The following is a 23,386-nucleotide window of genomic DNA, read 5'->3' as shown; positions in this document are numbered from 1 at the left end:
TTGCAGGCAACTGAGGCCTGAGGGCTCATCACATGCCAGGGAGGGTGAACCAAAACGGGGGGGGGCACGCAAAACAGGGCCCTGGCCCTACCCTGGGCAGAGCGCGGTGGGCAGGGGGCTGGGAGGGACCCCCAAAATCCCGCCCCCCCTCGCTGCGCCCCGGAGGAAGGAGCAGCAATCACCCTGAGCTGTGGGGTCCCCGGCTGGCACGGAAAAGGGGGGCACGGAGCTGCCTGGGGGGGGGGTCCCACATGAACATGGCCATGGGGACACGCACCACCCCCCCCAGGTCCTGCCCACCGGCCCCCGTTTCCCTTGGGGAGCCACTGGCCCCGCTCTGTCACCGCTGGGGTCCCTGACACCCCAAGGGCCCCCCCCACCGCGCACAGCCCCCTCCCCAGCCTGGGCACCCCCCGGGGGGAGCACAACCAGCCCCCAGCCCCACGCAGGGGTCCCCTCCCGCCCCCGGGGGACACGGGGGGGCTGCCCCCAGTGGGGAGCGGCTGGGCGGGGGGGTCCCACAAGCTGCAGTGGTCACCCCAACACCCCCCCCCAGCCCCTCCCTTGCATCCCACCCCCTCGTCTGTGCCCGCGGGTCGGGAGCACAGAGGGGACCCTGGGGACACCCTGCACCCCGCCCTGCCGCCGTCCCCCGTGGGTGCCAGCTCCCCGCGCCCCCCCGCCCCGAGCAGCAGCCGCGATGTTTAGATCAGAGGATAATGTGCTGGAAATAATTGCCTTAATCAAGAAAGGTTAATGAGGCTGCCTGCGCCCGCAACGGCAACCGTGGCACAGCCGGCACCGGGCCTCGTGCCCAGGGTGGCCCCCGCGGCCACCGGGAGGTGACACGGGCCAGGGCACACCTTTGGGGTCACCTTGTCCCCGTGACCCCCCCTTGGGGACGTGCCACATCCCCACCGCGGGACGGGGGTGCCACCGAGGCCAGCGTGGGCCCAGTGGCCGCGTGCTGCGGGGGGCTACCCGGACCCCCCCCCACCAGCATGGGGTGGCCGTGACCTGGTGGGGGCCGCCGGGGGGAGCCGGGGGGCTGTGGGTGTGCGTGACCCCCCCACCCGGCACGTGTCCCGGCTGGTGCCAGGATCGGCACCTTTGTGGCGAGCAAGCGTGTGCCCGGGGGAGCCGCGGGGCGAGGGCTGGCGCTGGGGGGGAACACACGCGCCCCCCAGGGCCCCTCGCTGTCGGGGGGTCCCTCCCGCCACCCCCCAGCACCCGCCGCTGCTGCCGTGGGGGGTCTGCGCCCCCCAGGATCACTGCGTCCCCCCGGGACCACCCCGGCTGCCACCCGCTCGCCCCGTGCAGGGAACAGGGACACCCCTGCCACCTGCGGCCCGGCGTGCGGCGGGGCCCCGCGCTCACAGCAGTGCCCCACGATCACAATAGTGCCCCGCACGCTCACAATAGCGCCCCACGCTCACAATAGTGCCCCGCACGCTCACAGTAGTGCCCTGCACGTTCGCACGCTGCAGTGGTGCCCTTCACACTGGCAGTGACATCCTGCACACTCACAGGCTGCACCAGCTGCTCACCACAGCGCCCTGGCACACTCACAGGCTCCAGCTGTGCCCTGGGAGCGTCCCTGTCCCTGTGTCTGTCCCTGTCCCCATCCCCGTCCCCTCCCCAGCGGGGCCCCGTCCCGGGCTCGGCTGCACCGGACCGCAAGAGGGCTGTCGCGGCTCACGGATGCTGCCTGCCCGCCCCCCTGCCTGCACCCTGCCTGCACCCTGCCCGCCCCCCTACCCACCCCCTGCCTATTCACCCCAACATACACCCCTGCTTGCACCGCTCCCCATGCGCCCCAGCCCGCATCCCTGCCTGCACCCCTGCCTGCACCCCAACCCTGTACCCCTGCCTGCACCCCTGCCTGTACCCCAACCCTGCACCCCAACCCTGCACCCCTGCCTGCACCCCAACCCTGCACCCCAACCCTGCACCCCAACCCTGCACCCCTGCCTGCACCCCAACCCTGCACCCCAACCCTGTACCCCAACCCTGCACCCCAACCCTGCACCCCTGCCTGCCAGCACACACGGTTTGGGGTCCCTGAAGCCGAGGGGTCCAGCTGGCTCCCACCGAGGGGTTGGGGGGTCTCGGGGATGGGAGGGGTACGGGCCTGGGACCACCCACCCCGCAGCACCCCAGGCCCTTCCCAGGGCACCCTATTTTCCGGGGGCACTCCCCTACCCAGGGCACCGCATTTGGGGGGCACCCCCCTCCCCGAGGGCACCCCACATGGCGATGGCACCCCGCTCCTGGGGCACCCCACTCCTCCAAACCCCCCACCCGGGGGGGGGGGGGGGGGCACCCCCGCACCCCGCCGGTGACATTTCCCGCTCCCGGGGCCGCGTCGGGAGCTCTCAGCCGCTCCTCGGGGCTCATTAACAGCCAGACGAGCTGCAGCACTAATTACGTTAATTTCTGTGCTGGCGGCTGGGGCGGAGGGGGGGCAGCATGTGGCTCCTTCGTGGGGACCAGCTGGGACCCATCTACCGCCATTTGCTGCAGGGGCAGGCGGGGGCGGGGGGGGGAGAGACTTTTATGAACACACTTTAACATTAAACTTGTCTAATCTGTCCCTGCGAGGCCGGGGGGGGCACGTGTGGGTGCCCAGGGGTTGCTCCCCCGGTGCGAGCAGCCCCCTTCGGTAGCCCCAACTGCCCCAGGTTCCCCCCCACCCCGGCACCCCCCTCCCCACATCCCTGTGGCTGAGCACCCCCTGCCCTGTGTAGCCCCCCCCCCCCCCCCCGGGTGCCCAGGAGCCCCCCAGCCTCCAGCCCGCCGGCATCTCTTCAGAGCGCAGAAAGGGAGGCAGGTAATACCCCCCCAGCACCCTGCCAGCCCCCCCAGCACCCTGCCCAGCGCTGGCCACAGCAGCCCCCCAACACCACCACCCCCCCCCAGCCCCATCAGCTCCATTCCTCCCGGGATCAATTAATTTACCCAATCAGCGAGGGCTGCCAGGCTGCAATACTGTTTTCCCGGGAATTTGCCAGTGACAAAGTGGGGAGGGGGCTGCACTGCAAGGTGACACCCCCCGCCCCCCCCCGAGCCCTGGAGATGGGGTGCAGGGGCCATACGGGGTGCGGGGGGTGCGTGAGCTGCACGGGGTGCCCGTCCCGCACCCTCCCAGCACAGCCTCATCCCACACCCGGGGGGGCAGAGAGGCGCCGCGAGCCCCCGGGGGTGGGATGTTGTCACCTCTCACCCCTGGGATGGGCTGGGGCCATGGGCAGGATGTTGGGGACATGGGGACATGAAGATTGGTTGAGGATATGGGAACTAACAGGGGACATGGGGACGGGCTGGGGACTGAGGGGGGAGTTGGGGACATTGGGACAAGGTGGGGACATGGGCATGTGTTGGGGACATGGAGATAGTTTGGGGGACATGGGGACAGGTTGGGGACATGTTGATGGGCTGGGGCCATGGGGACGGGGTCAGGCCCAGGCAGGAGCCGGCAGGCTGGGGCATCGCCGTCCCTGGAGACTGTGCTGGGCCGGGACACCCCCGCGGGACACCCCCCCACGGGACACCCCCCAGCAGACGCGGACACCCCCACCCGTGGGACACAACCACCAGCACCACCAGCAGTGCCACCAGTGCCACCAGTGTCCCAGCTACCGTCTGGTCGACTGATGAGGTGGCCCCAGCCTGCTGGCTCCTGCCTGGGGCTGACCCTGTCCCCATGGCCCCCACACATCATCATGTCCCCAGTCCATCCCCTTGTCCCCAGCCTATCCCAACATCCCCTGCCTGTCCCAATGTCCCCAACCCATCTCCATGTCCCACCATGTCCCCATGTCCCCTGCCAGTCCCATGTCTCCAACATCATCCTCATGTTCTCAACCCATGTCCATGTTCCCAGCTTGTCCCAATGTCCCCAACCCATACAAATGTCCCCTGCCAGTCCCCATGTCCCCCCCTCATCCCCATGTCCCCACCCCATCCCCATGTCACCAAACCCATCCCCATGTCCCCACCCCATCCCCATGTCACCAAACCCATCCCCATGTCCCCAACTTGTTCCCATGTCCCCTGCCAGTCCCCATGTCCCCCCCTCATCCCCATGTCCCCACCCCATCCCCATGTCACCAAACCCATCCCCATGTCCCCACCCCATCCCCATGTCACCAAACCCATCCCCATGTCCCCAACTTGTTCCCATGTCCCCTGCTGGTCCCCATGTCCCCGCCCCATCCCCATGTCCCCAGCCCATCCCCACGTGTGACAGGTGCCCCCGCCCAGTGACAGTCGGGCTCCTTGGCGGCTGGAGCGCAGCGGCTGCTGTTGGCCTTTGCTCTCGGGGCCTCAGGGCAGTTGGGGCCGTTGGCCAGAGGGACCCACATTGCCCACAGGTCAGGCTGGGCCTGGGTGCCAGCAGAGTCCCCGGGAGGCGTTTGGAGCTCGTCCCCTGCAGCCTGGTAATTAATGGATATTGATGGATAATTACTAATTTTTAACTTGACGTCCGGGTTCTGATCTGAGTTCTGGGTTTGGGCTCAGATCCAGGAGGAACAGATGACTTTGGCATCCCGCTGGGCCCTGGGGACCCGCGGGGACAATCCAGACTTGGGCGTCGAGGTGGCGAATGGATCTTGTGCGATTGGCAGCGCCCCGAGGAACGGGACTGGACTTGGTGCTGTTGTGTTAATGCCACTTCGGGTCAATAAATGAAGAAAGTGCCAAGAGACTTGAGGCAATTGTTGCTCTGTGAAGCATTAATTAGTCAATTGGATCTGTCTGAATCGGACTTGTTAGAATGGTTAATCAGCTTCCACCAGTCCTGAGTGCAGGACGCTGTATGGTTGGGGTTTAAGGTTGGATTGTTTAATCGTCGGGGAATGACAATCCGCACGAGTGCGGAGGCTCGGCGGGACCGCGCTCGGGAGGCAGGAGGCGACGGCACCACGACAGCAGCGGGACGACGGCTGCAGTCCCGGGTGGGTCGTGGGGCAGGTGCCCCCCCCGACAATCGGGCTTCTTGGCTGCTGGAGTGGGGCAGCTCCTGGTGGCCTTTGCTCTCCGTGGGGCTGAGCTGGGCTTAAACCACAACCCTGCTCCATCCTGGGCCTCCCCGGGCTGGGCTTGGGCATCTGCTCCGTCCCCCACATGTCGCCCCACACCGTGGCCACCGGCCTTTCTGTCGCTGTGTCCCTCCTGCCCCTCCCAGCCCCCGGCCCTCCCCGGGGTCGCCCCCTCCCCAGCCCTGGGACCCCTCACCTGCCCCCTGCACCCAAGCGCTTCCCCCCGCCGCTGGTCTGTGGCACTTTGGGGTGGTTTGGGCACAAGTCCCATGGCCGGCCTGGTGGCTGCCAAAGAGTTTGCCTTGGCTAGCAGCCCTGACCTCGGCCGTAGCCCGCTGGGGCCGCCCGGGGCAGTGAGCCAGGCAGGTGGCACCGGGTGTGGGACACCGGCAGCCCCAGGGACAAGGGACGCTGCAGCCCCCAGCACGGGGAACGCGGAGCTCAGCCACTCCACCACGAGGGAGAACCCCCCTTTTGGGACCCCCCAGCATTAGGAATCCCCGGGGGGGGCTTCTCCACCGCTCTGGAGAGCAGCAAACTTCCCCCAGAGCACCAGCGGCGGGGGTGCCCCAGCTCCAACGCCGGGTTGGGGGGTTCGGCCCGGCTGTCGCCCCCGTTCCAGCGGGGGGCTGCCAGGGTGGGCACCGTCTGGTGACATTTTCACCGGGACGAGCACCGGCGCCTTTAAGGCCTCTCCGGCAGCGGGATCTGGCAGCTGGTGCTTGACTCGCGGCCAAGCTGCCTGGGGAAACTCAGCACATCCCTGGAAGTGCTGAGCGGGGCTGAATCCGAGCTGCCGAGCCGTGTGTGCCTTGGCCCCGAGCAGCCGGGACCGGGGCCAGCCCCGCGTGGCCTCTCCTGGCCCGCAGCGGCCCGGCCGGGACGTGCCGAGAGGTTCCAGATCTTCAGCAAACCTCGAAAGTCCCTTCACGTGGGGCTGAGTCACGCAGCGAGGGCGGCCGCCCCTCCCGGGCCCTCCCAGAGCCCTCGGCGGGATGCGGGAGAGGCTTCAGCTCCCAGTCAAAAAACCCAAACGCCCATCCAGCGCCCGGAGAGACGGGAGCAGGAAACAAAAGCCCCGTCCTGCGCCAGCCCGCGCCCGCCGGCCCCCTCCGGCCGAAGAGCATCCCCAGGCTGCGGCCCCCAACCCCGCCGGAGCGCCCCGGGGGCTGCAGGGCCCGGGGACCCCGACCCGCAGGGTCACCCCTGGGACACCCCTGGGGTGGGGGGGGATGGGAAAGTCCTGCTGGGGTGGAAAATGAGCTCATGGGGGGCTGGCGGCAGCGCCGCGGTTTGTTGGAGGATTCCGCTGGGGGGGGAGAGGCAGGACCCAGAGACCCTCCCCCTGCCCCAGCACCCCAACCAGGCCCCCACCTCCCGCCCCGGGCACCCGCCCCCTGCCCACACTCTGCCCTTTGCGGTGCCGAGCCCGGCGCTGCCGGCGTGATCCGGCTCTGGGGAGCGCGGGGACACGAGGCTACCACCGGCCACCGGCCAGCGGCCCCCCCGCCGCCAGCCCCGGCACGGCACACACCTGCCCCCGGCTCGGCCGGAGCACGGCGGGGGGACGTGGGGCAGGGACGGGCCGCTCACACCCACCACGGCGCTGGCACCGCGTTCTGGCCGCGCCTGTGCCCGGTGCCCGGCGGCGATGCCCGCGGGGCTGTGGCCGCTGCCGGCGCCACCTTCCCGGGGTGTCCCCCACCCGGGGCAGGGCCGGGGGCCAGCGCTGGATCCCTCTGCTCGGCGCCGGCGCCTGGCTGCTCGAGGCCGGCGGCTGCCGGGGCCTCCCGGGTCCCCGGGCTCGGCCGGCGGCACGGCCGGCTGCGGCGAGGCGGGATGGCGGCGCCCCCCGCCGCCCCCCCTGCCCGTGAGCCCCTCCGGCCACGCTGGCGGAGAGCGCGGCCAGGTTGGGCTGGGGTCTCCTCGCCCGGGGGGGGCCACGGGAGTGTGGCACGGGGCCCACGGGGTGCCGGCACATGGCGGCACGTGTGGGGAAGGGCAGCGGGCTGCGGTGGGACCGGGGCCGGCGAGGGGCCACAGCCGGCAGGATCGGGCCCCCGGGGCCAGCAGCCCCCTCCCCTGCGCGGCCGTGCCGGGGCTGCCGGCGGGGTCGGTCCCGGGGTGCTGAGCGGCCGGTCCCCTCGTCCCCAGGAGCGGGGTCAGACACCGGCTGTGCCGGGACAGGGGGGACACCGCGGGGTGCTGGGGATGGTGGGGGGACGGTGGGGACACTGTGGGGTGCTGGCGATGGTGGGGGGACAGCGGAGGGTGCTGGGGGAAGTGGGGGGACACTGTGGGACACCGCGGGGTGCTGGGGACAGTGGGGGGACAGCGGGGGGACAGCGGGGCCATGGTGGGGACACGGTGCGAGACCCGGGGGAGTCTTGGTCACGGGGGGGGGTGTCACACACACACACACACACACACACACACACACACACACAGTTTAACCCAAGACCCCGCAGCCCGCCGGGACCCCCCCGCCCCCCAGCGCCCGGGGCCGCCCCCCCGGGGGTCCCGGCCCGCGGGGGGGCGGGGCCGGGCGGGCAGGGCCGGTGCGGGCAGCGCCGGGGCCGCTCCGCTCCGCCGCGGCCATGCCGGGGCTACCGCTCGCCCTGCTGCTGCTGCTGCTGGCCCCCCCGGCGCCCCCCGCCCGGGCGGCGCCCCCCGGCAGCCCCCCCCGTCCCCGAGGGCTGGCGGCCGCCCCCGTGGCACCCGGCGCGGCGGGGATGGGCGCCCCCGGGGGGGCTGTCCCGGCGGCCCCCGCCACCGGCCCCCCCAGGAGCACCGCGGCGGCCCCCCCGAGGGGCACCACGACCGGGCCCCCTAAAAGCACCACGGCCGCCCCCCCGAAGGGCGCGGGGGGGCGGGGGGCGGCCCCGGCCAGCGCGGCCCCCTCCAGCGCCGGCCCCCCCGAGCGAGGGACCCCCAACGCGGGGGGCGCCGGGGCCAAAGGTAGGAGCGGCGGGGGGGGGCACCGGGGGGGGGCACCCCCGTGTGCGGCTCCGTGTGCGGGGGGGCACCAGTGTGTGTGTGTGTGTGTGTGTGTGTGTGTGCGCGCAGGGGAGTCGCTTAAAGTGTGTGCACGGGGGGTGTGAGTGTGCACGGAGTGTGAGCGTGCACTCTGAGTGTGAACTGTGAGTGTGTGTGTGAGCATGCACTGTGTGCGGTGTGCGGGCACCGCGAGTGGGCACTCTGTGTGTGAGTGGGCACTCTGTGTGTGAGTGGGCACTGCATGAGCGTGTGTGAACTGTGAGTGTGAACTCTGTGTGTGCGCTGTGTGAGCGTGTGTGTGCACTACGTCTGTGAGTGTGCGCTGTGTGAGTGCACTCTGTGTGTCTGTGAACTGTGAGTGTGTGCACCGTGAGCGGGCACTCTGTGTGTGCGTGTGAACCGTGTATGTGTGTGCACTGTGAGTGTGAGTGTGCACTGTGAGTGTGAGTGTGCACTCTGTGTGTGTGTGTGTGCACTGTGAGTGTGAGCGTGCACTGTGAGTGTTTGTGTGAAGTGTGAGTGTGTGAACTGTGAGTGTGCACCGTGAGTGTGTTTGTGTGTGCACGGTGTGTGTGAGTGTGCACTGTGAGTGTGTGTGTGCACGGTGTGTGTGAGTGTGCACCGTGTGTGTGTGTGCACGGAGTGTGTGTGTGTGTGTGTGTACACGGTGTGTGTGAGTGTGCACCGTGTGTGTGTGTGCATGGTGTGTGTAAGTGTGCACTGTGAGTGTGTGTGTGCACGGGGGGTGTGTGTGCACTGTGAGTGTGCACCGTGTGTGTGTGTGCACGGTGTGTGTGAGTGTGCACTGTGAGTGTGCGCTGGGGGTGTCTGTGCAGTTTCTGCGTGTGACCCGCACTGGGGGGGGGGGTGTTCACACGTGCACACGCGTGTGCATGTGCTGGGGCCGCGCACACCCGGGGTCCCCGGGAGCGCGGGGGGGCGCTGGGGTGCAGGGCCCCGCCCCAGCCCCCCCGGGGTCCCTTCGCCCCCCAGCGCCGCGGCGGAGGCTGGTGCGGGTGAAGGTGCTGAGGAGGAGGAAGGTGCTGAGGAAGAAGCCGAAGGCTCCGGCCAAGGAGGCGGCGGCTCCGCAGGACCCTCGTACGTACACGGGGCACCACGGGCGCACACGCGTGTGCACACACACATCCCGCCTCCGGGGGCTCCCCCCCCCCCGCTCTGCTGTCCTGACCCTGCGTGAACGGAGCGGGACTCGTGGGACACGACGGGACTCGTGGGACACGGGGGGGGTTTGTGGGACACGGGGGGGGTTTGTGTGACACGAGTGGGGTTTGTGGGACACGGCGGGGGTTTGTGGGACACGGGGGGGGTTTGTGGGACATGGGGTGGTTGCGGGACACGAGTGGGGTTTGTGTGACACGAGTGGGGTTTGTGGGACGTGGGAGGGTTTGTGGGACACGGGGGGTGTGGGACACAGGTGGAGTTTGTGTGACACGAGTGGGGTTTGTGGGACACGAGGGGTTTGCGGGACATGGGGGGGGTTGCGTGACGCACAGAGGAGGTTGCCTGATGCAGAGCGGGGGGGTGTGGCACGAGCAGGGGGGTGCGTGTGTGACACGAGCGGGGTGCGCAGGACACCGTCCCCACCCCGCACGCGGCTGAGGGGCACGGGGGGGGGCGCAGCCGGGCGCGGGGTCCCCGGTCGAGCCTGAGCCCCCTGCTCTGCCCCCAGAGTGCCCCCCCCTGGGGCTGGAGTCCCTGCGGGTGCTGGACTCGCAGCTCCGAGCCTCCAGCCACAAGCGCCACGGGCTGGGCGCCCACCGCGGCCGCCTCAACATCCAGGTGGGACCCGGGGCGTGCGCGGGGCGTGAGTGCGGCGTGTGCGCGTGGCGTGTGCACGGCGTGTCTGTACTGTGCGCATGGCGTGTGCTTGGCATGTCTGTACTGTGCGCATGGCGTGTGCTTGGCGTGTGTGACATTGCATGGCGTGTGCACGGCGTGTCTGTACTGTGCGCATGGCGTGTGCTTGGCGTGTGTGACATTGCATGGCGTGTGCATGGCGTGTCTGTACTGTGCGCATGGCGTGTGTGCAGTGTGTGTGCATGGTGTGTACCGTGTGTGTGATGTTGCGTGGCATGTGCGTGGCGTGTGCATGGCGTCTGCAGTGTGGGTGCATGGCGTGTGTGTGGTGTGTGCATTGTGCATGTGGCGTGTGCGTGGCACACGCGTAGCGGGGGCTCTCCGTGGACCCCTCCACCCCACCTGCTGCCCGCACCGGCTCCATCACCGTGTTGGATGGGGGGGGGGGGGGGGGGGCTCTGCCATGGGCCCCCCCAAGGGTCCCGTTAAACCCACCCGGGTTAAACCCACCCGGCCACATGGTGCCGGTGCTGTGGGGGCACAGCGGGACTGGGGGCCACGTGGGGGGTGGGGACATGCCCCGGGCAGGGCCCTGCGCCCCCCCCATCCCTGACACCCCCCCCCCCACCAGTCGGGGCTCTACGACGGGGACTTCTACGACGGCGGCTGGTGCGCGGGGCAGGAGGACGCGGGGCAGTGGCTGGAGGTGGATGCCCGAGGACTCACCAAGTTCACCGGCGTCATCACGCAGGGGCTCAACTCCATCTGGACGTAAGGCCAGCGCCGGGATGGGGGGGGCAAGGGGGGGGGTGTCCCAGGACCCCGCTGACCCTCTCCCCTCCCGCGCAGGTACGACTGGGTGACGTCCTACAAAGTCCAGGTCAGCAACGACACGCACACGTGGCAGCCGTGCCGCAACGGCACAGAGGAGGCGGTAGGTGCCCGTGGGGAGCGGCCCCGGGCAGGGTCAGGGGGAGTGGGGACCCCCCCAGCACCCCCAGACCCCCCCGGCTCCCCGAGCAGAGCGAGCAGAACCATTCCAGGGGGGTTTAACCGTGCTGGCTGGCACCAGGCTCTGTTGCCTTTGGCCTCCCCGCTGGCAGCATCCTCCAGCACTTCCTACCCCCCCAAACCCCCCCGGCGCCGGGCACAAAGGCCGCTTGTCCCCGGTGCCGCCCCGGTCGCCTGCCAGGCGCCCCCCCCGCGGTGCACACGTGTGAGCGTGGCGGGGGCACGGGCGGCTGCGCCCGAAGGCGACCACGGCAGCCCGGGTGCTCGGGTGCTGCCGCGCACGGGGGGGCGCGAGGACGGAGGGGGCCCGGGTGTGCCAGGGTGGGTCTGGGGGTGCCTGTGCCAGAGCAGGTTCGGGGCTTGGGGTCCCTGTGCTGGAGTGGGTTTGGGGGTCCCTGTGCCTGGGTGGATTTGGGGGTCCCTGTGCCAGGATGAGTTTGGGGGTCCCTGCGCTGTGGCAAGTTTGGGGTGCCTGTGCCAGGGCTGAAGGGGGGACTCTGGGGGTCCCTGTGCCAGCGCCACTCCAGGGTCAGGTTTGGGGTCCCCCTGCTCATTCCTGGGGCCTCTCTGGGTGCTGGGGTGACGGAGCAGGGGGGTGCAGGCTGGTGCGGGCTCCCCAGGCCCTGCGGCACCGTCGGGGCTCTGGTTTCTCTTGGGACTCTGATTTCTCGGCAGCGCCGGGCTCAGGGCCCCCCCCGCCCCCCAGCCCTGCATCTGCTCCTCATTAGGGGCTGGAGGGGGGCCAGGGCGGATGCGCCCGCGCCGCCTGTAACCCTTCGAGCCCCAGCGAGCGGCTCTGCTGCAGCCCCCCCGTCCCCGCAGCCCCCAGCCGGGTCCCCCCGCGGCACAGGGGCTGCATCCCTGTGTGTCGTGTCCCCCCCCAAGGTGTTTCCCGGGAACAAGGACCCCGAGACGCCGGTGCTCAACCTGCTGCCCTCGCCGGTGGTGGCCCGGTACCTGCGCATCAACCCCCAGAGCTGGTTCCAGAACGGCTCCGTCTGCCTGCGGGCAGAGGTGCTGGGCTGCCCGCTGCCCGGTGGGTGCCCCCCGGCCTTGGGGTCCGGGCTGCTCCCGCACCCCACAATCTCTGACCGTGTGCCCCCCCCCCGTGCCCGCTCCCTGCAGACCCCAACAACATCTACGCCCGGCCCAGCCAGCCCCTGCCCACCGACAAGCTGGATTTCCGCCATCACAACTACAAGGAGATGAGAAAGGTGCCCGGCGTGGGGCCGGGGGGGGTTCTGCGCACCCCTGGGGGCACCCCAGTGTGGGGCGTCTCTCCGTGCCCCTGACCCGGCGCACTGTGCCCTCCCCAGCTGATGAAGCGGGTGAACGATGAGTGCCCCGACATCACCCGCGTCTACAGCATCGGGAAGAGCTACCTGGGCCTCAAGATGTACGTCATGGAGATCTCCGACAACCCCGGGCAGCACGAAGTGGGTCAGTGCCGCTGCGGGCGCTGGGGTGACGGCTGCGGCGGCCGGGGACACCCAGGGTGGTGTGGGATGGGGACGGGGTGGCCGGGGACACCCAGGCTGGAGCAGGATGGGGACGGGGTGTCCAGGGATGTCCCGACGGGTGTAGGATGGGGATGGGGTGGCCGGAGACGCTGAGGCTGGTGCAGGCGGATGGGGACAGTCCCCAGGGATGCCCAGGCTGACGTGGGGTGGCCAGGGCCACCACAGCCACTCTGTGCTATGCCCGGCAGGCGAGCCGGAGTTCCGCTACGTGGCGGGGATGCACGGCAACGAGGTGCTGGGCCGGGAGCTGCTGCTCAACCTGATGGAGTATCTGTGCCGGGAGTTTCGGCTGGGCAACCCCCGTGTGGTGCAGCTGGTCACCGAGACCCGCATCCACCTCCTGCCCTCCATGAACCCCGACGGCTACGAGACCGCCTACAAGCTGGTAGGGTCGGGCCACCGGCCGCAGGGCCATCGCGGCGCTGGTCCCCGGTGACCACCCCGGTCCCCTGGCAGGGCTCGGAGCTGTCGGGCTGGGCCATGGGCCGCTGGACCTACGAGGGCATCGACCTCAACCACAACTTTGCCGACCTGAACACGGCGCTGTGGGACGCTGAGGACAACGACCTGGTGCCCCACGAGTTCCCCAACCACTACATCCCCATCCCTGAGTACTACACCTTCGCCAACGCCACAGTGAGCCCACCTCCTCCCCCAAAACACACCCCAGTGCGCCTGGGTGACGCCCAGCAGCACAGGGGGGGCTCCCCACACGGCTCCTCTGACGGGGGGGGGTCCCTGCAGGTGGCCCCCGAGACGCGGGCGGTGATCGACTGGATGCAGCGGTACCCGTTCGTGCTCAGCGCCAACCTGCACGGGGGGGAGCTGGTGGTCACCTACCCCTTCGACATGACCCGCACGTACTGGAAGGCGCAGGAGCTGACCCCCACCGCTGACGACGGCGTCTTCCGCTGGTTGGCCACCGTCTACGCCACCTCCAACCTGGCCATGGCCAGCGAGGAGCGGCGCCTCTGCCACTACGACGACTTCACCCGCTTCGGCAACATCATCAACGGGGCCAACTGGCACACGGTGCCCGGCAGTGAGTAAGGGGAGCGGGGTGGGAGGGTTGGAGGGACCTGGGGATGCCTTACCCCACACCCCCCTGCCGTCCCGTCCTGCGCAGGCATGAACGATTTCAGCTACCTGCACACCAACTGCTTCGAGATCACGGTGGAGCTCTCCTGCGACAAGTTCCCGCACGCCTCCGAGCTGCCGGCCGAGTGGGAGAACAACCGGGAGTCGCTGCTGCTCTACATGGAGCAGGTCGGGGACGGGGACCCTCCCCCGGGGCGGGGGGACGCGCGGTGGGACCCCGAGGGGAGGGCCCGGGGTCCCGTCAGGACGGCGGCAGGACGCGGTTTGGGGCCCCCAGGTGCACCGCGGGATTAAGGGGGTGGTTCGGGACAGCGCCACGGAGCAGGGAATCGCCAACGCCATCATCTCGGTGGATGGGATCAACCACGACGTCCGGACGGGTGCGGGGGGACGGGGGGACGGGGATTTGGGGGTGGGGAGGAGCTTGGGAAGGGGATGGAGATGGAAATGGGGGTGGGATGGGGATGGGAACTGGGTGGGGATGGGATTGGGGATGGGAATGGGATGGGGACGGGGACAATGGGAATGGAAATGGAAACAGGATGAGAATGGGGCTGGGGACAGGAGTGGGATTGAGGATAGGGATGGGGATGGGGGTGGGATGGGGTGGGATGGAATGGGGTGGGATGGGGTGAGGTGGGATGGATGGGATGGGATGGGGTGGGGTGGGATGGGATGGATGGGATGGGATGGGGTGGGGTGGGATGGGATGGATGGGATGGGGACAGGAAAAGGATTGTGGAGGTGAAGGGGATGGGGATGAGAACAAGGGTGGGGACGACAGAAATGAGGATGAGGACAGGGAAGGGGATGAGGATGAGGGACGGGACTGGGGCTGGCTGTGTGACACTGACCCCGCCCCGCTGCCGCAGCCTTCGACGGGGACTACTGGCGGCTGCTGAACCCGGGCGAGTACGAGGTGACGGCACGGGCCGAGGGCTACGAGGCGGCCACGCAGCCGTGCCACGTCTCCTACGAGAACGTGCCCACCCCCTGCAGCTTCCGCCTGGCCCGGGTGCGGCGGCAGCGCCTGCGGCCGCCGGGGGGGACCCGCCTGCCCCCCGACCTGCTGCTGCGCCTGCGGCGCCAGCGCCTGCAGCGCCTGCGAGCCCACCGCCGCGCGCCCTGACCGGGGGTACGGCCCGGGGCCGCGGGCGGGGGGCCGGGAAGGTGCGGGGGGACCCGCGGGGGGCCGGATCCGGAGCGGGTGCTCCCGGCGTCGCCGCTGTGCGGGACATCTCTCAGTAAAGATGGGTGAGCTGTCACTGCGCCTGCTGCTGGGGCTGTCACCGCCACGGGGCCTGCGCGGCACGGGGGGTGCTGGGGAGGGGACGGGGACAGATCCTGACCCACACCCCGGCCCAAGGGGCCTCCACAAGCCCCACCCTGTGGTGTATGGCGGCTGGGACAGTCCGGGAAGCGCAAAAGGCGAAGGAAAGGCCATTTACTGTCACGGCAGCACGTGTTCCTGCCGCGGCTCAGGCTCTCGCTCGCGGTCAGCACGGCGGCCGCTCGGCGCGTACCCGCGTTTTCTCCGACGGCTCAGAGCCGCGCCGGCCGAGCGGCTCCTCGCTCCCGCGCTGTCGATGCGGCGGGGGCTTCCCGCGGCTCGGCCTGACCGCTGCCCCGTGGGGTTTTTTGGCCACGTTGACACAACTGGGCGGTTTCTTACCTCACCCCCACGTCGCAGCCTCGCTGCTCGCCCGGGGCTGCGCAGGGCTGACCTCAGCTGGCTGCTTCTCCCCTTCCTTTGTTTTGGAGTTGCACCTGGGAAGCTTGTTTCAAAGTTTTATCGATCCAGGATTGTGCAAGCTTCAAAAAAACACAGTATGCATCAGATAATTCCCCCCAAAGCTAAAAGCAACACAGCAGCCACAGTTACTAGTTGCTTGACCCAAAGACTCAACGCGGGGAGGAGTCCTGCAGAAGGATTCCACCCGCTGCCTCCTCGTACATCTTGGGTTAACTGCGTCAAGGTTTTTATAACTGTCGCGAACCGACTCAGAACGGTCAGAGAAATTCATACAAACCCATCGCGCCCGTGGCCGCGGGCTAGAAGGAGGAAATCCGTGGCCGCTCTGCTCTGCAGCGCAGCGTGTCTGACTGAATCGACACCTAAGAGCGGGCGTGAAAGCGCAATTATTGTGGCGCCGGTTTGTTTGGCAACTTCTTTAATCGCCTAAGAGCACTTGCGGCAGCAGCACCAGGCGTGAGAAAAGAGGCAAATATTGTCTCAGTAGGATTCCAGAGTGTTGCCTTGTCATCACAGGCACTGCCAGACGCGCGTGCTGCTCCTTTGGGTGGGTGCGCGGCGGGTGCCTGCGTGGTTGGGGTGTTGGGGTGAGGAGGGTCAATCGCCCGAGGGTACAGGGTGCTCCTGTTAGAGGGAGGGGACGGAGCCCCGGGCTCTATCCCCACAGATAAAAAAGACACCTCTTGGCAGACTTAAAGGCTTGTTTATGGATCATGAAATGTTTACGTTTGTTTGATTACACCAGTCTGATGCGTTTTTGCAGACAGGCAACGAGGAGTCAACCTTCTGGACAAGAGAGGTGGTTTTGCCTGAATAGTTAATAAGCAAAAGGCCATTTTTACAGAGCTTAACACATCGATTTCTGGTGGTTCTCTTGGAGCATAGGGAAGGGGGCACCCACCCAGCCCTGCTATCAGCTTTGATGAGTGTCCCACTGTGCTGATGGGTAACTGGGGCCCAGTTCTCTACTGGGATCCCCACTAGACAAGCGCTAAAGGGGTTTGCGGGTGAACCAGTTGGCAGACGTGGTGCATTTTGTCCTGTTGCGTTAGCGAGCCACTCGGTCGGTTTGGAACCAGGGGATGGTCAGCCCGCCGGCGAGGATGGTGAAGGTGGTGACGAGGAGGCAGGTCGTAGCCACCTCGCTGGGCCCCACCGTGGTCTGCGATTTGTGGATCCGCGCCAGGAACACTGAACGGTGCGTGGTAACTGTTGTAACTGTTGTGCCCCCAAAATCTGTGGTTGAACCTTTGAGCCAACCCCCCCCCCCCAGTTCCTCTGGCCCGATGGATGGCTCCTGGCACACTCACTCTAAAAGAAATCAGTTGTGCTATTTCTGTTCCGCTAAGGATACGATGGCGGGGAGGGGGGGGCGGGGGGGGCAGGTGTCCACACCATTATTTTTATTTCGCCTGTGAAATCAGCCTCAGAAAATCCTGGTAATACAAAAAGTCCTTGCTGGGAAACAAGTGTTCTCCCGACCAAGACAGCGCTTGCCCCCTCCCAGCACGTGCAGGGGGGCTGCTCACACCGGGGTGTCAGTTCTGGGTCCCCGCACGGTTCCCGCCTGCGCTGCCGTGCCGCTCCCCCCGCCCCCCAAAGCCTGCCCCTTTATATCAAATCTCAACCAGCACTGCGTGGCGTAATGTCGCCCTTTCTGACACCAGGGGCACGGCCCAGGGGCTCGATTGGCTTTTCACGGGCAGTCTGTCTTAAAATGCCCCCCTTTTCCACGGGTAGAACAGCGACCCGAGCCTGGAGACACCTTCAGGGCAGCGAGCGCCTGCGCTGACAGCGCGGCCCGGTGAGCTTGTGAGCCGACGATCTGACACGATCTTACCATTTCTGTTACCGGGGGTCTGGATTCCGCATTGGCCTTAAGACTTTTTGACAATCTGGGTTCGCGTTCTCCACGGCCGGGTGCTTCAACAAAAACTCTCTGGCCACCAGGTTGTCCACTTGCGTGTTTATCCTGTCTTGCAAGCGATCTAAAAAGTGCGTAAAAGGTTCCCGGGCCTCTTGTAGAATGTTTATAAAGCACCGAGTGGGCTGCCCTGTTTCGGGGACCTTCCCGAAGGCCTTTAGTACAATTTCCCGGAGTTGCACGAGCCCTTCTGTTGGTATCGTGGCTTGGGCGGCAGGTGAATGGGATCACCCCTCCCCTAGGAGGGCTGCCACGTCCACCCCCCCCAGCGCGGAACCCGAAGCGCGTTGTGTATTTTCTAACGCCTGCGAAGAGGCGCTTCTCCTCCATTCCGAGGAGAGCACAGCGACCTGCAGAGCGGTTATTATCCGGGGCATGATAAAGGTCCATTCGGTGGGGGTGAGGGCGCTGCCCCCCGTCATCCCCTCCAGCAGCGACACGGTGTGAGGGGCTCTCACACCATTCTCCTGCGCCGATCTGCGAAGCCCCTTTGTAATGTCGTAATTCAACAGGTGCCACCGGGGAGCGGTTTGAGGGTGGAACGTGAACGGGAGAGCACTCGGCATCTCTCTTCTGGCGGGCTCGGCGGTAAAGCTCGCTCCAGCGGTTCCTGGGGGAGGACAAGAGTGGCGGTGCCAGGGAGAGCCGGGCCGGTGGGAATAAATCCAGCTCTTTGCCAGGGTTTGTCTCTCCCGGATCGAAGGGGTCGTCGGGGGGACCTGAGCACGCTGCCCCGCGGGCAGCCGCAGGCAGGGCTGGGGGCAGCGCTGACTCCAGCTGTTTGTCGGTCAAACTCTTGGAGCCGACGAAAGCCTTCAGCGCCTCGAAGAGTGTCCGCCACGGAGCCAACAAATCGGCTGCCTCTTTATCATTTCTGGTAGCCTTATCCCAGAGCCGGGCCCTGGCGCGGTCCCACTGCTCAGTCATACAGCGTGCGAGTGTTTAAGGCGGGCTCATTCTCCTGAGCCCTGAGCAGTAACCGCGTCAGATCAGCATCGCTTGAAGTCCGTCCCTCCTTGCTTAAGATCTGCTTAAACATCTCAATCACATTTTTTCCCTCCGCCGGGATGGATTTCCCCGTCGCGCCCTCGCTGCTCACCCCCTCTCCGGCACGGGGTGATTGTTCCCCGCAAGCCCCGTCCAGCCGAGCTGCCGCCGCCTTCTCGGGTCCCCGTCCGGGCGCCGTTCGTGGCGTATGGCGGCTGGGACAGTCCGGGAAGCGCAAGAGGCGGAGGAAAGGCGCTTTACCGTCACGGCAGCACGTGTTCCTGCCGCGGCTCAGGCTCTCGACCGCGGTCAGCTCGGCGGCCGCTCAGCGCTTACCGCGTTTCCTCCGGCGGCTCCTCGCTCCCGCGCTGTCCCGCGGGGGCTTCCCGCGGCTCGGCCCGGCCGCTGCCCCGTGGGGTTTTTTGGCCACGTCGACTCAGAACCCCAGGACCGTGGGGGCTGGAGAAGGCCCTGGAGCTCCTCCGGCCCGCCGGGCCGCCCAGCGCCGGCTCGCCCACCGCACCGCCCGGTGCCTGCCCGCAGCCCCGCCCCTCGGGGGCCACGCCCACCCGCAAGCCCCGCCCCTCGCCCTAAAGAGCAACTGTGCGACCGCAACTTGCGGTTCCGCCCTTGGCCCCGCCCATGGCCCCGCCCCGGCAGCGTGCCCAGCCTCCCCCGGCCTGTGCACGTGACTGCCGGCGCCACGCCCTCCCGTCCCGCGGCTCCGCCCCCCCCGCCCCTCGCTGGGTGCTTATTGGCTCGTGGCGGCGGCAGGGGCGTGTCCCCGGAAGGAGAGACAGCCAATGGGCCGCGAGCCCGGTCAGCGTCAGGCGCGTGCTGGTGCGGGCGGAGGGCGCGCGGTGAGCGGGGGCGGGGCCGGGGGGCCCCGGGGGCGGGGGGAAGGTCCCTGGGGGATGGCGGGGGGGGGCTGCGGGCGGCGGGTGCCTGCGCCGTGGGACCCCCGAGCCTGCCCCGGCGGCAGGGGGTGCTGGTGATGGGGGGGTGGTGGTGATCATGGTGGTGATTGATGGGGGTTACTGGTGGCGGTGGTGGTGCTGGTGACGTTGGTAGTGGTGCTGGTGCTGGGGCACCTCCCAGGGCTGACACCCCCCAACGCTCCCCGTGTCCCCCCCAGCACGCAGCATGGCGGAGTACCGCATCCGTCCGTACCGCGAGGAAGACTACGAGGCCGTGCGCGAGGTCTTCGCCACCGGCATGAGCGAGTACGCGCCGGCGCTGTGCCTGCACGTGCTGCGGCAGCCCTGGGCGCTGCTGGCGCTGGGCTGCACCTTCTGCCTGCTGCTGGCCAGCGCCCGCTCCCTCCTCTTGCCCGTCCTGGCTCTCACCCTGCTCCTGGCGCTGGCCCGGCACCTCCTGGGCTGGGCTTGGAGCACCTACATCGACCGCTGCCTCGGCGACGACCTCCGGGACATCGGCGCCGCTTACGCCGAAAGCGCCGGCGCCCGTTTCTGGGTGGCGGAGGCGGACGGGCGGGTGGTGGGGACGGTGGGCGTGCGCCCGGCGGGCGACGGCGGCCCCGGCGAGCTGGCGCTGAAGAGGATGTCGGTGAGGAAGGACTACCGGGGGCTGGGCATCGCCACGGCGTTGGGCCGCACCGCCCTGGCCTTCGCGCGGCAGCGCGGCTGCCGGGCCGTGGTGCTCAACACGCTGATGGTGCAACACGAGGCTCGTGCCCTCTACGAGCGCTTGGGCTTCCGCCGCCACCGCCGCTACGTCCTGCCCACGGCCTACGGCCGCCTGGCCAACTGCACCGTCACCACCTACCGCTACGACCTGCCCGCCGCCCCCTGAGCCCCGCCGCACGCACCCGGCTGCTGCTTTTCGCCGTGTCGGGGGGGCACCGGGGGGGTCTGTGTGTGTCCCGTCCCTCCCATTTCCCCGCTCCGCTTCGTGCCGCGGGGCCGCGCGGGGTTTTATCTCAGGGAGCGTGCGGCACGGCGGCGCGGGGGGTAGGGACCCTCGTGCCGCGGGAGCACCGAGCCCTCCCAGGAGGGTTTTTTTCCACGGGGGGGGGGACGGACGGTTTTCCTGCCTGACCCCGGCGCCTCTGTGTCCCCTGTGGGGCACAGTGGGGACCCCTCCTCGGCTGTGTGTTGTCCTCACCCCACTGCCTGCGGGTCAGGCTGGAGAAATAAAAAAATGTTCTCAGCGCCAGACAGGTCATTTTTCACACTTATTTCCCCCCCCCCAGCTCCTTGTGTGCCCCCCCCCCCCCCCCCGCTCCTTGCACCCTTTGCTCGGGGGATGAAAGGTGACTTGGCCGAAAAATGAGCCCTGGGAGCATGACAGCACCGGGTAAAGTCCCCGCGGTGGGGTTTAGCCCCCCCCACCTCACCGCCCTAAAAGAGGGGGGGCTGAAAAAGGGGTTAAATGTGGCTGGGCCCCCCCCTCGGTGAGATTTCTCCCACCGTGGGGGTCCGGTGTAGAAGCATCTCCGTTTGGCGGGGATGGGGGACCCGGGCAGTGGCGGGGGACGGGCTCTGCCCGTCCCCCGCCACTGCCCGGGTCCCCCATCCCCTGCGTAGGACTGACCCCCCCCCAATTCACCCCCCCCAAGGCTGAGCGTGACCCCGTAACCTTCTCAGGGCTCGGTTTATGGCAGCATCACGGCGTCGGCGGAGGCGGCACTTCCCCTTCAGCGCCTGCGCTTGCTGCGTCCCCGGAGCCGCCGTCAGCCCCGGGTAAGGGCCGAGCTGGGGGGGTGGGGGTGGTGCTGTCACTAGAGCCCCCCCACCCTCCCAAAGCTGGGCGAGATACCCCCCCCCCTCTTAAAAAAGAAAAATGGGCTGAACGGAGCCGACATCTTTGTGGCAGCGCTGGGAGCTGCCAGCTTGTGCCGCTGGGGTTGCGGGAAGAAAAAGGGCCCCCCCCCCCTCATAAAGGGGACCCCCAGGGGTTGGTGAGGGGCCCCCCCAGTTTTCCCGGGGGACCAGCACAGCTGCAGGTCCCCGGTTTGCCGAGCGGCAGAGCCGGCAGCAGCAGGTTAGGGGGGGGACGGGGTGATTGCTGAGGGGAGGGGGGATGTGGAGGGCTGGGACGTCAGGAAAGGGGGGGGCTGAGGCCACGCTCTCCCTTATCCCCCAGTAACGAGGCCAGCGCAGCCCCCCCGCGGGGTTTTTGGCAGCTCGGGGCCCCCAACCCCTTCCCCAGAGCGGGGGGAGCCGTTGCTCCTCGAGGTCCCTGTGCCCAAGGTGGCTCAGTGCCCCCCCGCCCCCAATCAGGGTCACAAGCCCACGGCATGCCCGAGCAGCTGCCAGGGGGGGGGGTTCTGTGCCCACCACGGCACCACGAGGCGAAGGACGGGCACCCAGTGAGTGCCGGGGAGTGGGGGGGTGGGTAGGCACCCCCATATCCTCCTGGTTGCCACTTCATGTCCCCCCCTGGCAGGCCCTGCTCCCCCCCTCCCAAGTGTCCCTGCCCTGGGGCGTGTGGGATGAATCTCAGAGGCCCCATCGAGGGGCAGACAGGACCCCCCCAGCCCGCTGCCCCCCTGCCCACCCCAGGCAAGGCCGGCGATGGGGATTTTTAGGGAGAAGAGGGTAACGATGCCGGCAGGGCGGCGCGGGCGCAGGCCGGTGCCCAGCCGACAGGAGCCCACGCGGCTGCGTGGTGCCCGGGCAGCGATTCCTGCCCGTTTGCCGGCTGTGCCGTCCTGGCCGCAGGGTCTGGGGTTACCCCGGGGGTCCCTGACCCCCCGCTCCGTGCCGTTGCTGCAGGTGCCGGCAGCCCATGGCGTCCTACCGCATCCGGCAGTACCGGGACCAGGACTACGACACCGTCCGGACCCTCTTCGCCCGCGGCATCTTGGAGCACGCGCCGGCCGGCTACCGCCACGTCCTGCGCTCGGCGCGGGTGCAGCTGGGGCTGCTGGTCCTCTTCGCGGCAGCGCGGGCGGCCGCCGGCTACTGGGTGCTGGGGCTGGGGACAGTGGCGCTGGCGCTGGTGGCCATCTGGCTCCTGGTCCGCTCCTTCAGCACCTCGTACGTGTGCCAGGCGCTGAGCACCGACCTCTGCGACATCCCCACCAGCTACCTGCGGGCACCCGACTCCTGCTTCTGGGTGGCGGAGGCCGGCGGGGCCGTGGTGGGTATGGTGGCCGTGGCACCGCCGGAGGACCCGGCCGAGAGAGGGGTGGCCCTGGAGCTGAAGCGCATGTCGGTCAGCAAGGACTACCGGGGCCGGGGCATCTCCAAAGCGCTCTGCGGGGAGGTGCTGCGCTTCGCCCGGGCGCGGGGCTACGGCGCGGTGGTTCTCTCCACCTCCATGGTGCAGGTGGCGGCCCAGCAGCTCTACGAGGGCCAGGGCTTCAGGAGGGTGGGTGCCTTCAGCCCCTCGCTGCTCGGCAGCCTCCTCTGCTTCCAGATCTTCCACTACCGCTGCGACCTGCCCGGGCACGCCGCGGCCCCGCCACGCTAGCCACCGCCGTGGCACACGAGGCCCGGCCATGGCACACGAGGCCCGGTCGCGGCACGACCCACCCCAGCACCAGCACACGAGGCCCCGCTGCAGCTCCTCCGTCCCCGGCACCCGAGGCCCCGGTGTCAGCGGCGGGGGGACGGAGGCCAGTGCCTGGCCGGGCTGCCGCGGCCTCTCCTAGTTTTGTAGCCGTGAGAAATAAAGAAAGAGAGACCCGATGGCTCGGCAGTGCCCGCGCTGCCCGCGGGAAGGGCTGGGGGCCGTCCCTGAGCCATCCCAGGGGACACCGTGGGGGACAGGGGACACCATAGGGGACAGGGACAGGGCAGGAGAATCCCTGTGCTGGGGACAGGGGGGATCGGGGACACCACGGGGTGCTAGGGGGGGTCATCCAGCAGTGGTGACAGGGGAAACCCTGGGGACAGGGGACACCCCCAGGGGCAGGGGACATCTTGGGGGACAGGGGACACCTTAGGGGATAGGGGACACCTTGGAGGGCAGGGGACGCCTTAGGGGGACAGGGGACAACTTGGGGGGCAGGCTACACCCCCAGGGGCAGGGGACGCCTTGGGGGACAGGGGACACCTTAGGGGGCAGGGGACTCCCTGGGGGACAGGAGACACTTTGGGGGACAGAAGACACCCCAGGAGACAGAGGTCATCTGGAGAGACAAGGAACACCCCCAGGGGCAGGGGACACCTTGAGGGACAGGGGACATCTGGGGGGTCAGGGGACACCGTCGGTGACACGGGACTCTGGGGCCCAGGAGCTGGCGGGCGGCCGTGCCCTTACTAAAGAT

At 68.7% G+C, this 23,386-nt stretch overlaps 4 protein-coding genes across 6 annotated transcripts; 3 read left to right on the top strand and 1 right to left on the bottom strand.

The window, feature by feature from the left end:
* The first annotated feature begins 7,611 nt into the window (after nt 1-7,611).
* CPXM1 (carboxypeptidase X, M14 family member 1) lies at nt 7,612-14,654 on the top strand. 2 transcript variants are annotated; one of them, XM_074903674.1, is made up of 14 exons: nt 7,612-8,000; nt 9,033-9,137; nt 9,730-9,839; nt 10,489-10,628; nt 10,707-10,791; nt 11,754-11,904; nt 11,994-12,082; nt 12,185-12,308; nt 12,577-12,773; nt 12,845-13,024; nt 13,133-13,430; nt 13,515-13,654; nt 13,764-13,866; nt 14,359-14,654. In XM_074903674.1, exons 1-14 carry the CDS (start codon nt 7,640-7,642, stop codon nt 14,613-14,615), a joined length of 2,340 nt encoding a protein of 779 aa, XP_074759775.1. In that variant the 5' UTR covers nt 7,612-7,639; the 3' UTR covers nt 14,616-14,654. The 2 variants fall into 2 exon arrangements, with proteins under 2 accessions (XP_074759775.1, XP_074759774.1); XM_074903673.1 differs by having other exon boundaries at nt 9,006-9,137.
* Nucleotides 14,655-15,138: 484 nt separating this feature from the next.
* Nucleotides 15,139-18,684, bottom strand: LOC141959534 (uncharacterized). Its single transcript, XM_074903672.1, has 2 exons — nt 17,080-18,684; nt 15,139-15,298 (listed from the first exon to the last, which is right to left on the bottom strand). Exons 1-2 carry the CDS (start codon nt 18,088-18,090, stop codon nt 15,212-15,214), a joined length of 1,098 nt encoding a protein of 365 aa, XP_074759773.1. The 5' UTR covers nt 18,091-18,684; the 3' UTR covers nt 15,139-15,211.
* Nucleotides 18,685-18,953: 269 nt separating this feature from the next.
* LOC141959533 (putative N-acetyltransferase camello) lies at nt 18,954-20,288 on the top strand. Its single transcript, XM_074903671.1, has 2 exons — nt 18,954-19,010; nt 19,286-20,288. Exon 2 carries the CDS (start codon nt 19,294-19,296, stop codon nt 19,960-19,962), a length of 669 nt encoding a protein of 222 aa, XP_074759772.1. The 5' UTR covers nt 18,954-19,010; nt 19,286-19,293; the 3' UTR covers nt 19,963-20,288.
* Nucleotides 20,289-20,758: 470 nt separating this feature from the next.
* Nucleotides 20,759-22,805, top strand: LOC141959532 (putative N-acetyltransferase family 8 member 5). Of its 2 annotated transcripts, none has more exons than XM_074903669.1 (2): nt 20,759-20,852; nt 21,888-22,805. In XM_074903669.1, the coding sequence occupies exons 1-2, from the start codon at nt 20,767-20,769 to the stop codon at nt 22,585-22,587; spliced, it is 786 nt and encodes a 261-aa protein (XP_074759770.1). In that variant the 5' UTR covers nt 20,759-20,766; the 3' UTR covers nt 22,588-22,805. The 2 variants fall into 2 exon arrangements, with proteins under 2 accessions (XP_074759770.1, XP_074759771.1); XM_074903670.1 differs by lacking the exon at nt 20,759-20,852 and adding an exon at nt 20,963-21,153.
* Nucleotides 22,806-23,386: the final 581 nt, after the last annotated feature.

Source organism: Athene noctua, chromosome 4 (genome assembly GCF_965140245.1).
Source record: "Athene noctua chromosome 4, bAthNoc1.hap1.1, whole genome shotgun sequence".
Taxonomy (NCBI): Eukaryota; Metazoa; Chordata; class Aves; order Strigiformes; family Strigidae; genus Athene; species Athene noctua.
This window is presented reverse-complemented; position numbering and strand designations above follow the sequence as displayed.

Coding starts and splice junctions, on each gene's coding strand:
- CPXM1 (XM_074903673.1), top strand. CDS start 7,640: ATGCCGGGGCTACCGCTCGCCCTGCTGCTGCTGCTGCTGGCCCCCCCG. Junction 9,138..9,729: donor GGCGGCTCCGCAGGACCCTC/GTACGTACACGG, acceptor CTCTGCCCCCAG/AGTGCCCCCCCCTGGGGCTG. Junction 13,025..13,132: donor ACACCTTCGCCAACGCCACA/GTGAGCCCACCT, acceptor GGGTCCCTGCAG/GTGGCCCCCGAGACGCGGGC.
- LOC141959534 (XM_074903672.1), bottom strand. CDS start 18,090: ATGACTGAGCAGTGGGACCGCGCCAGGGCCCGGCTCTGGGATAAGGCT. Junction 15,299..17,079: donor GACCCCCGGTAACAGAAATG/GTAAGATCGTGT, acceptor GTTTTTTTGAAG/CTTGCACAATCCTGGATCGA.
- LOC141959533 (XM_074903671.1), top strand. CDS start 19,294: ATGGCGGAGTACCGCATCCGTCCGTACCGCGAGGAAGACTACGAGGCC.
- LOC141959532 (XM_074903669.1), top strand. CDS start 20,767: ATGGCAGCATCACGGCGTCGGCGGAGGCGGCACTTCCCCTTCAGCGCC. Junction 20,853..21,887: donor GGAGCCGCCGTCAGCCCCGG/GTAAGGGCCGAG, acceptor CCGTTGCTGCAG/GTGCCGGCAGCCCATGGCGT.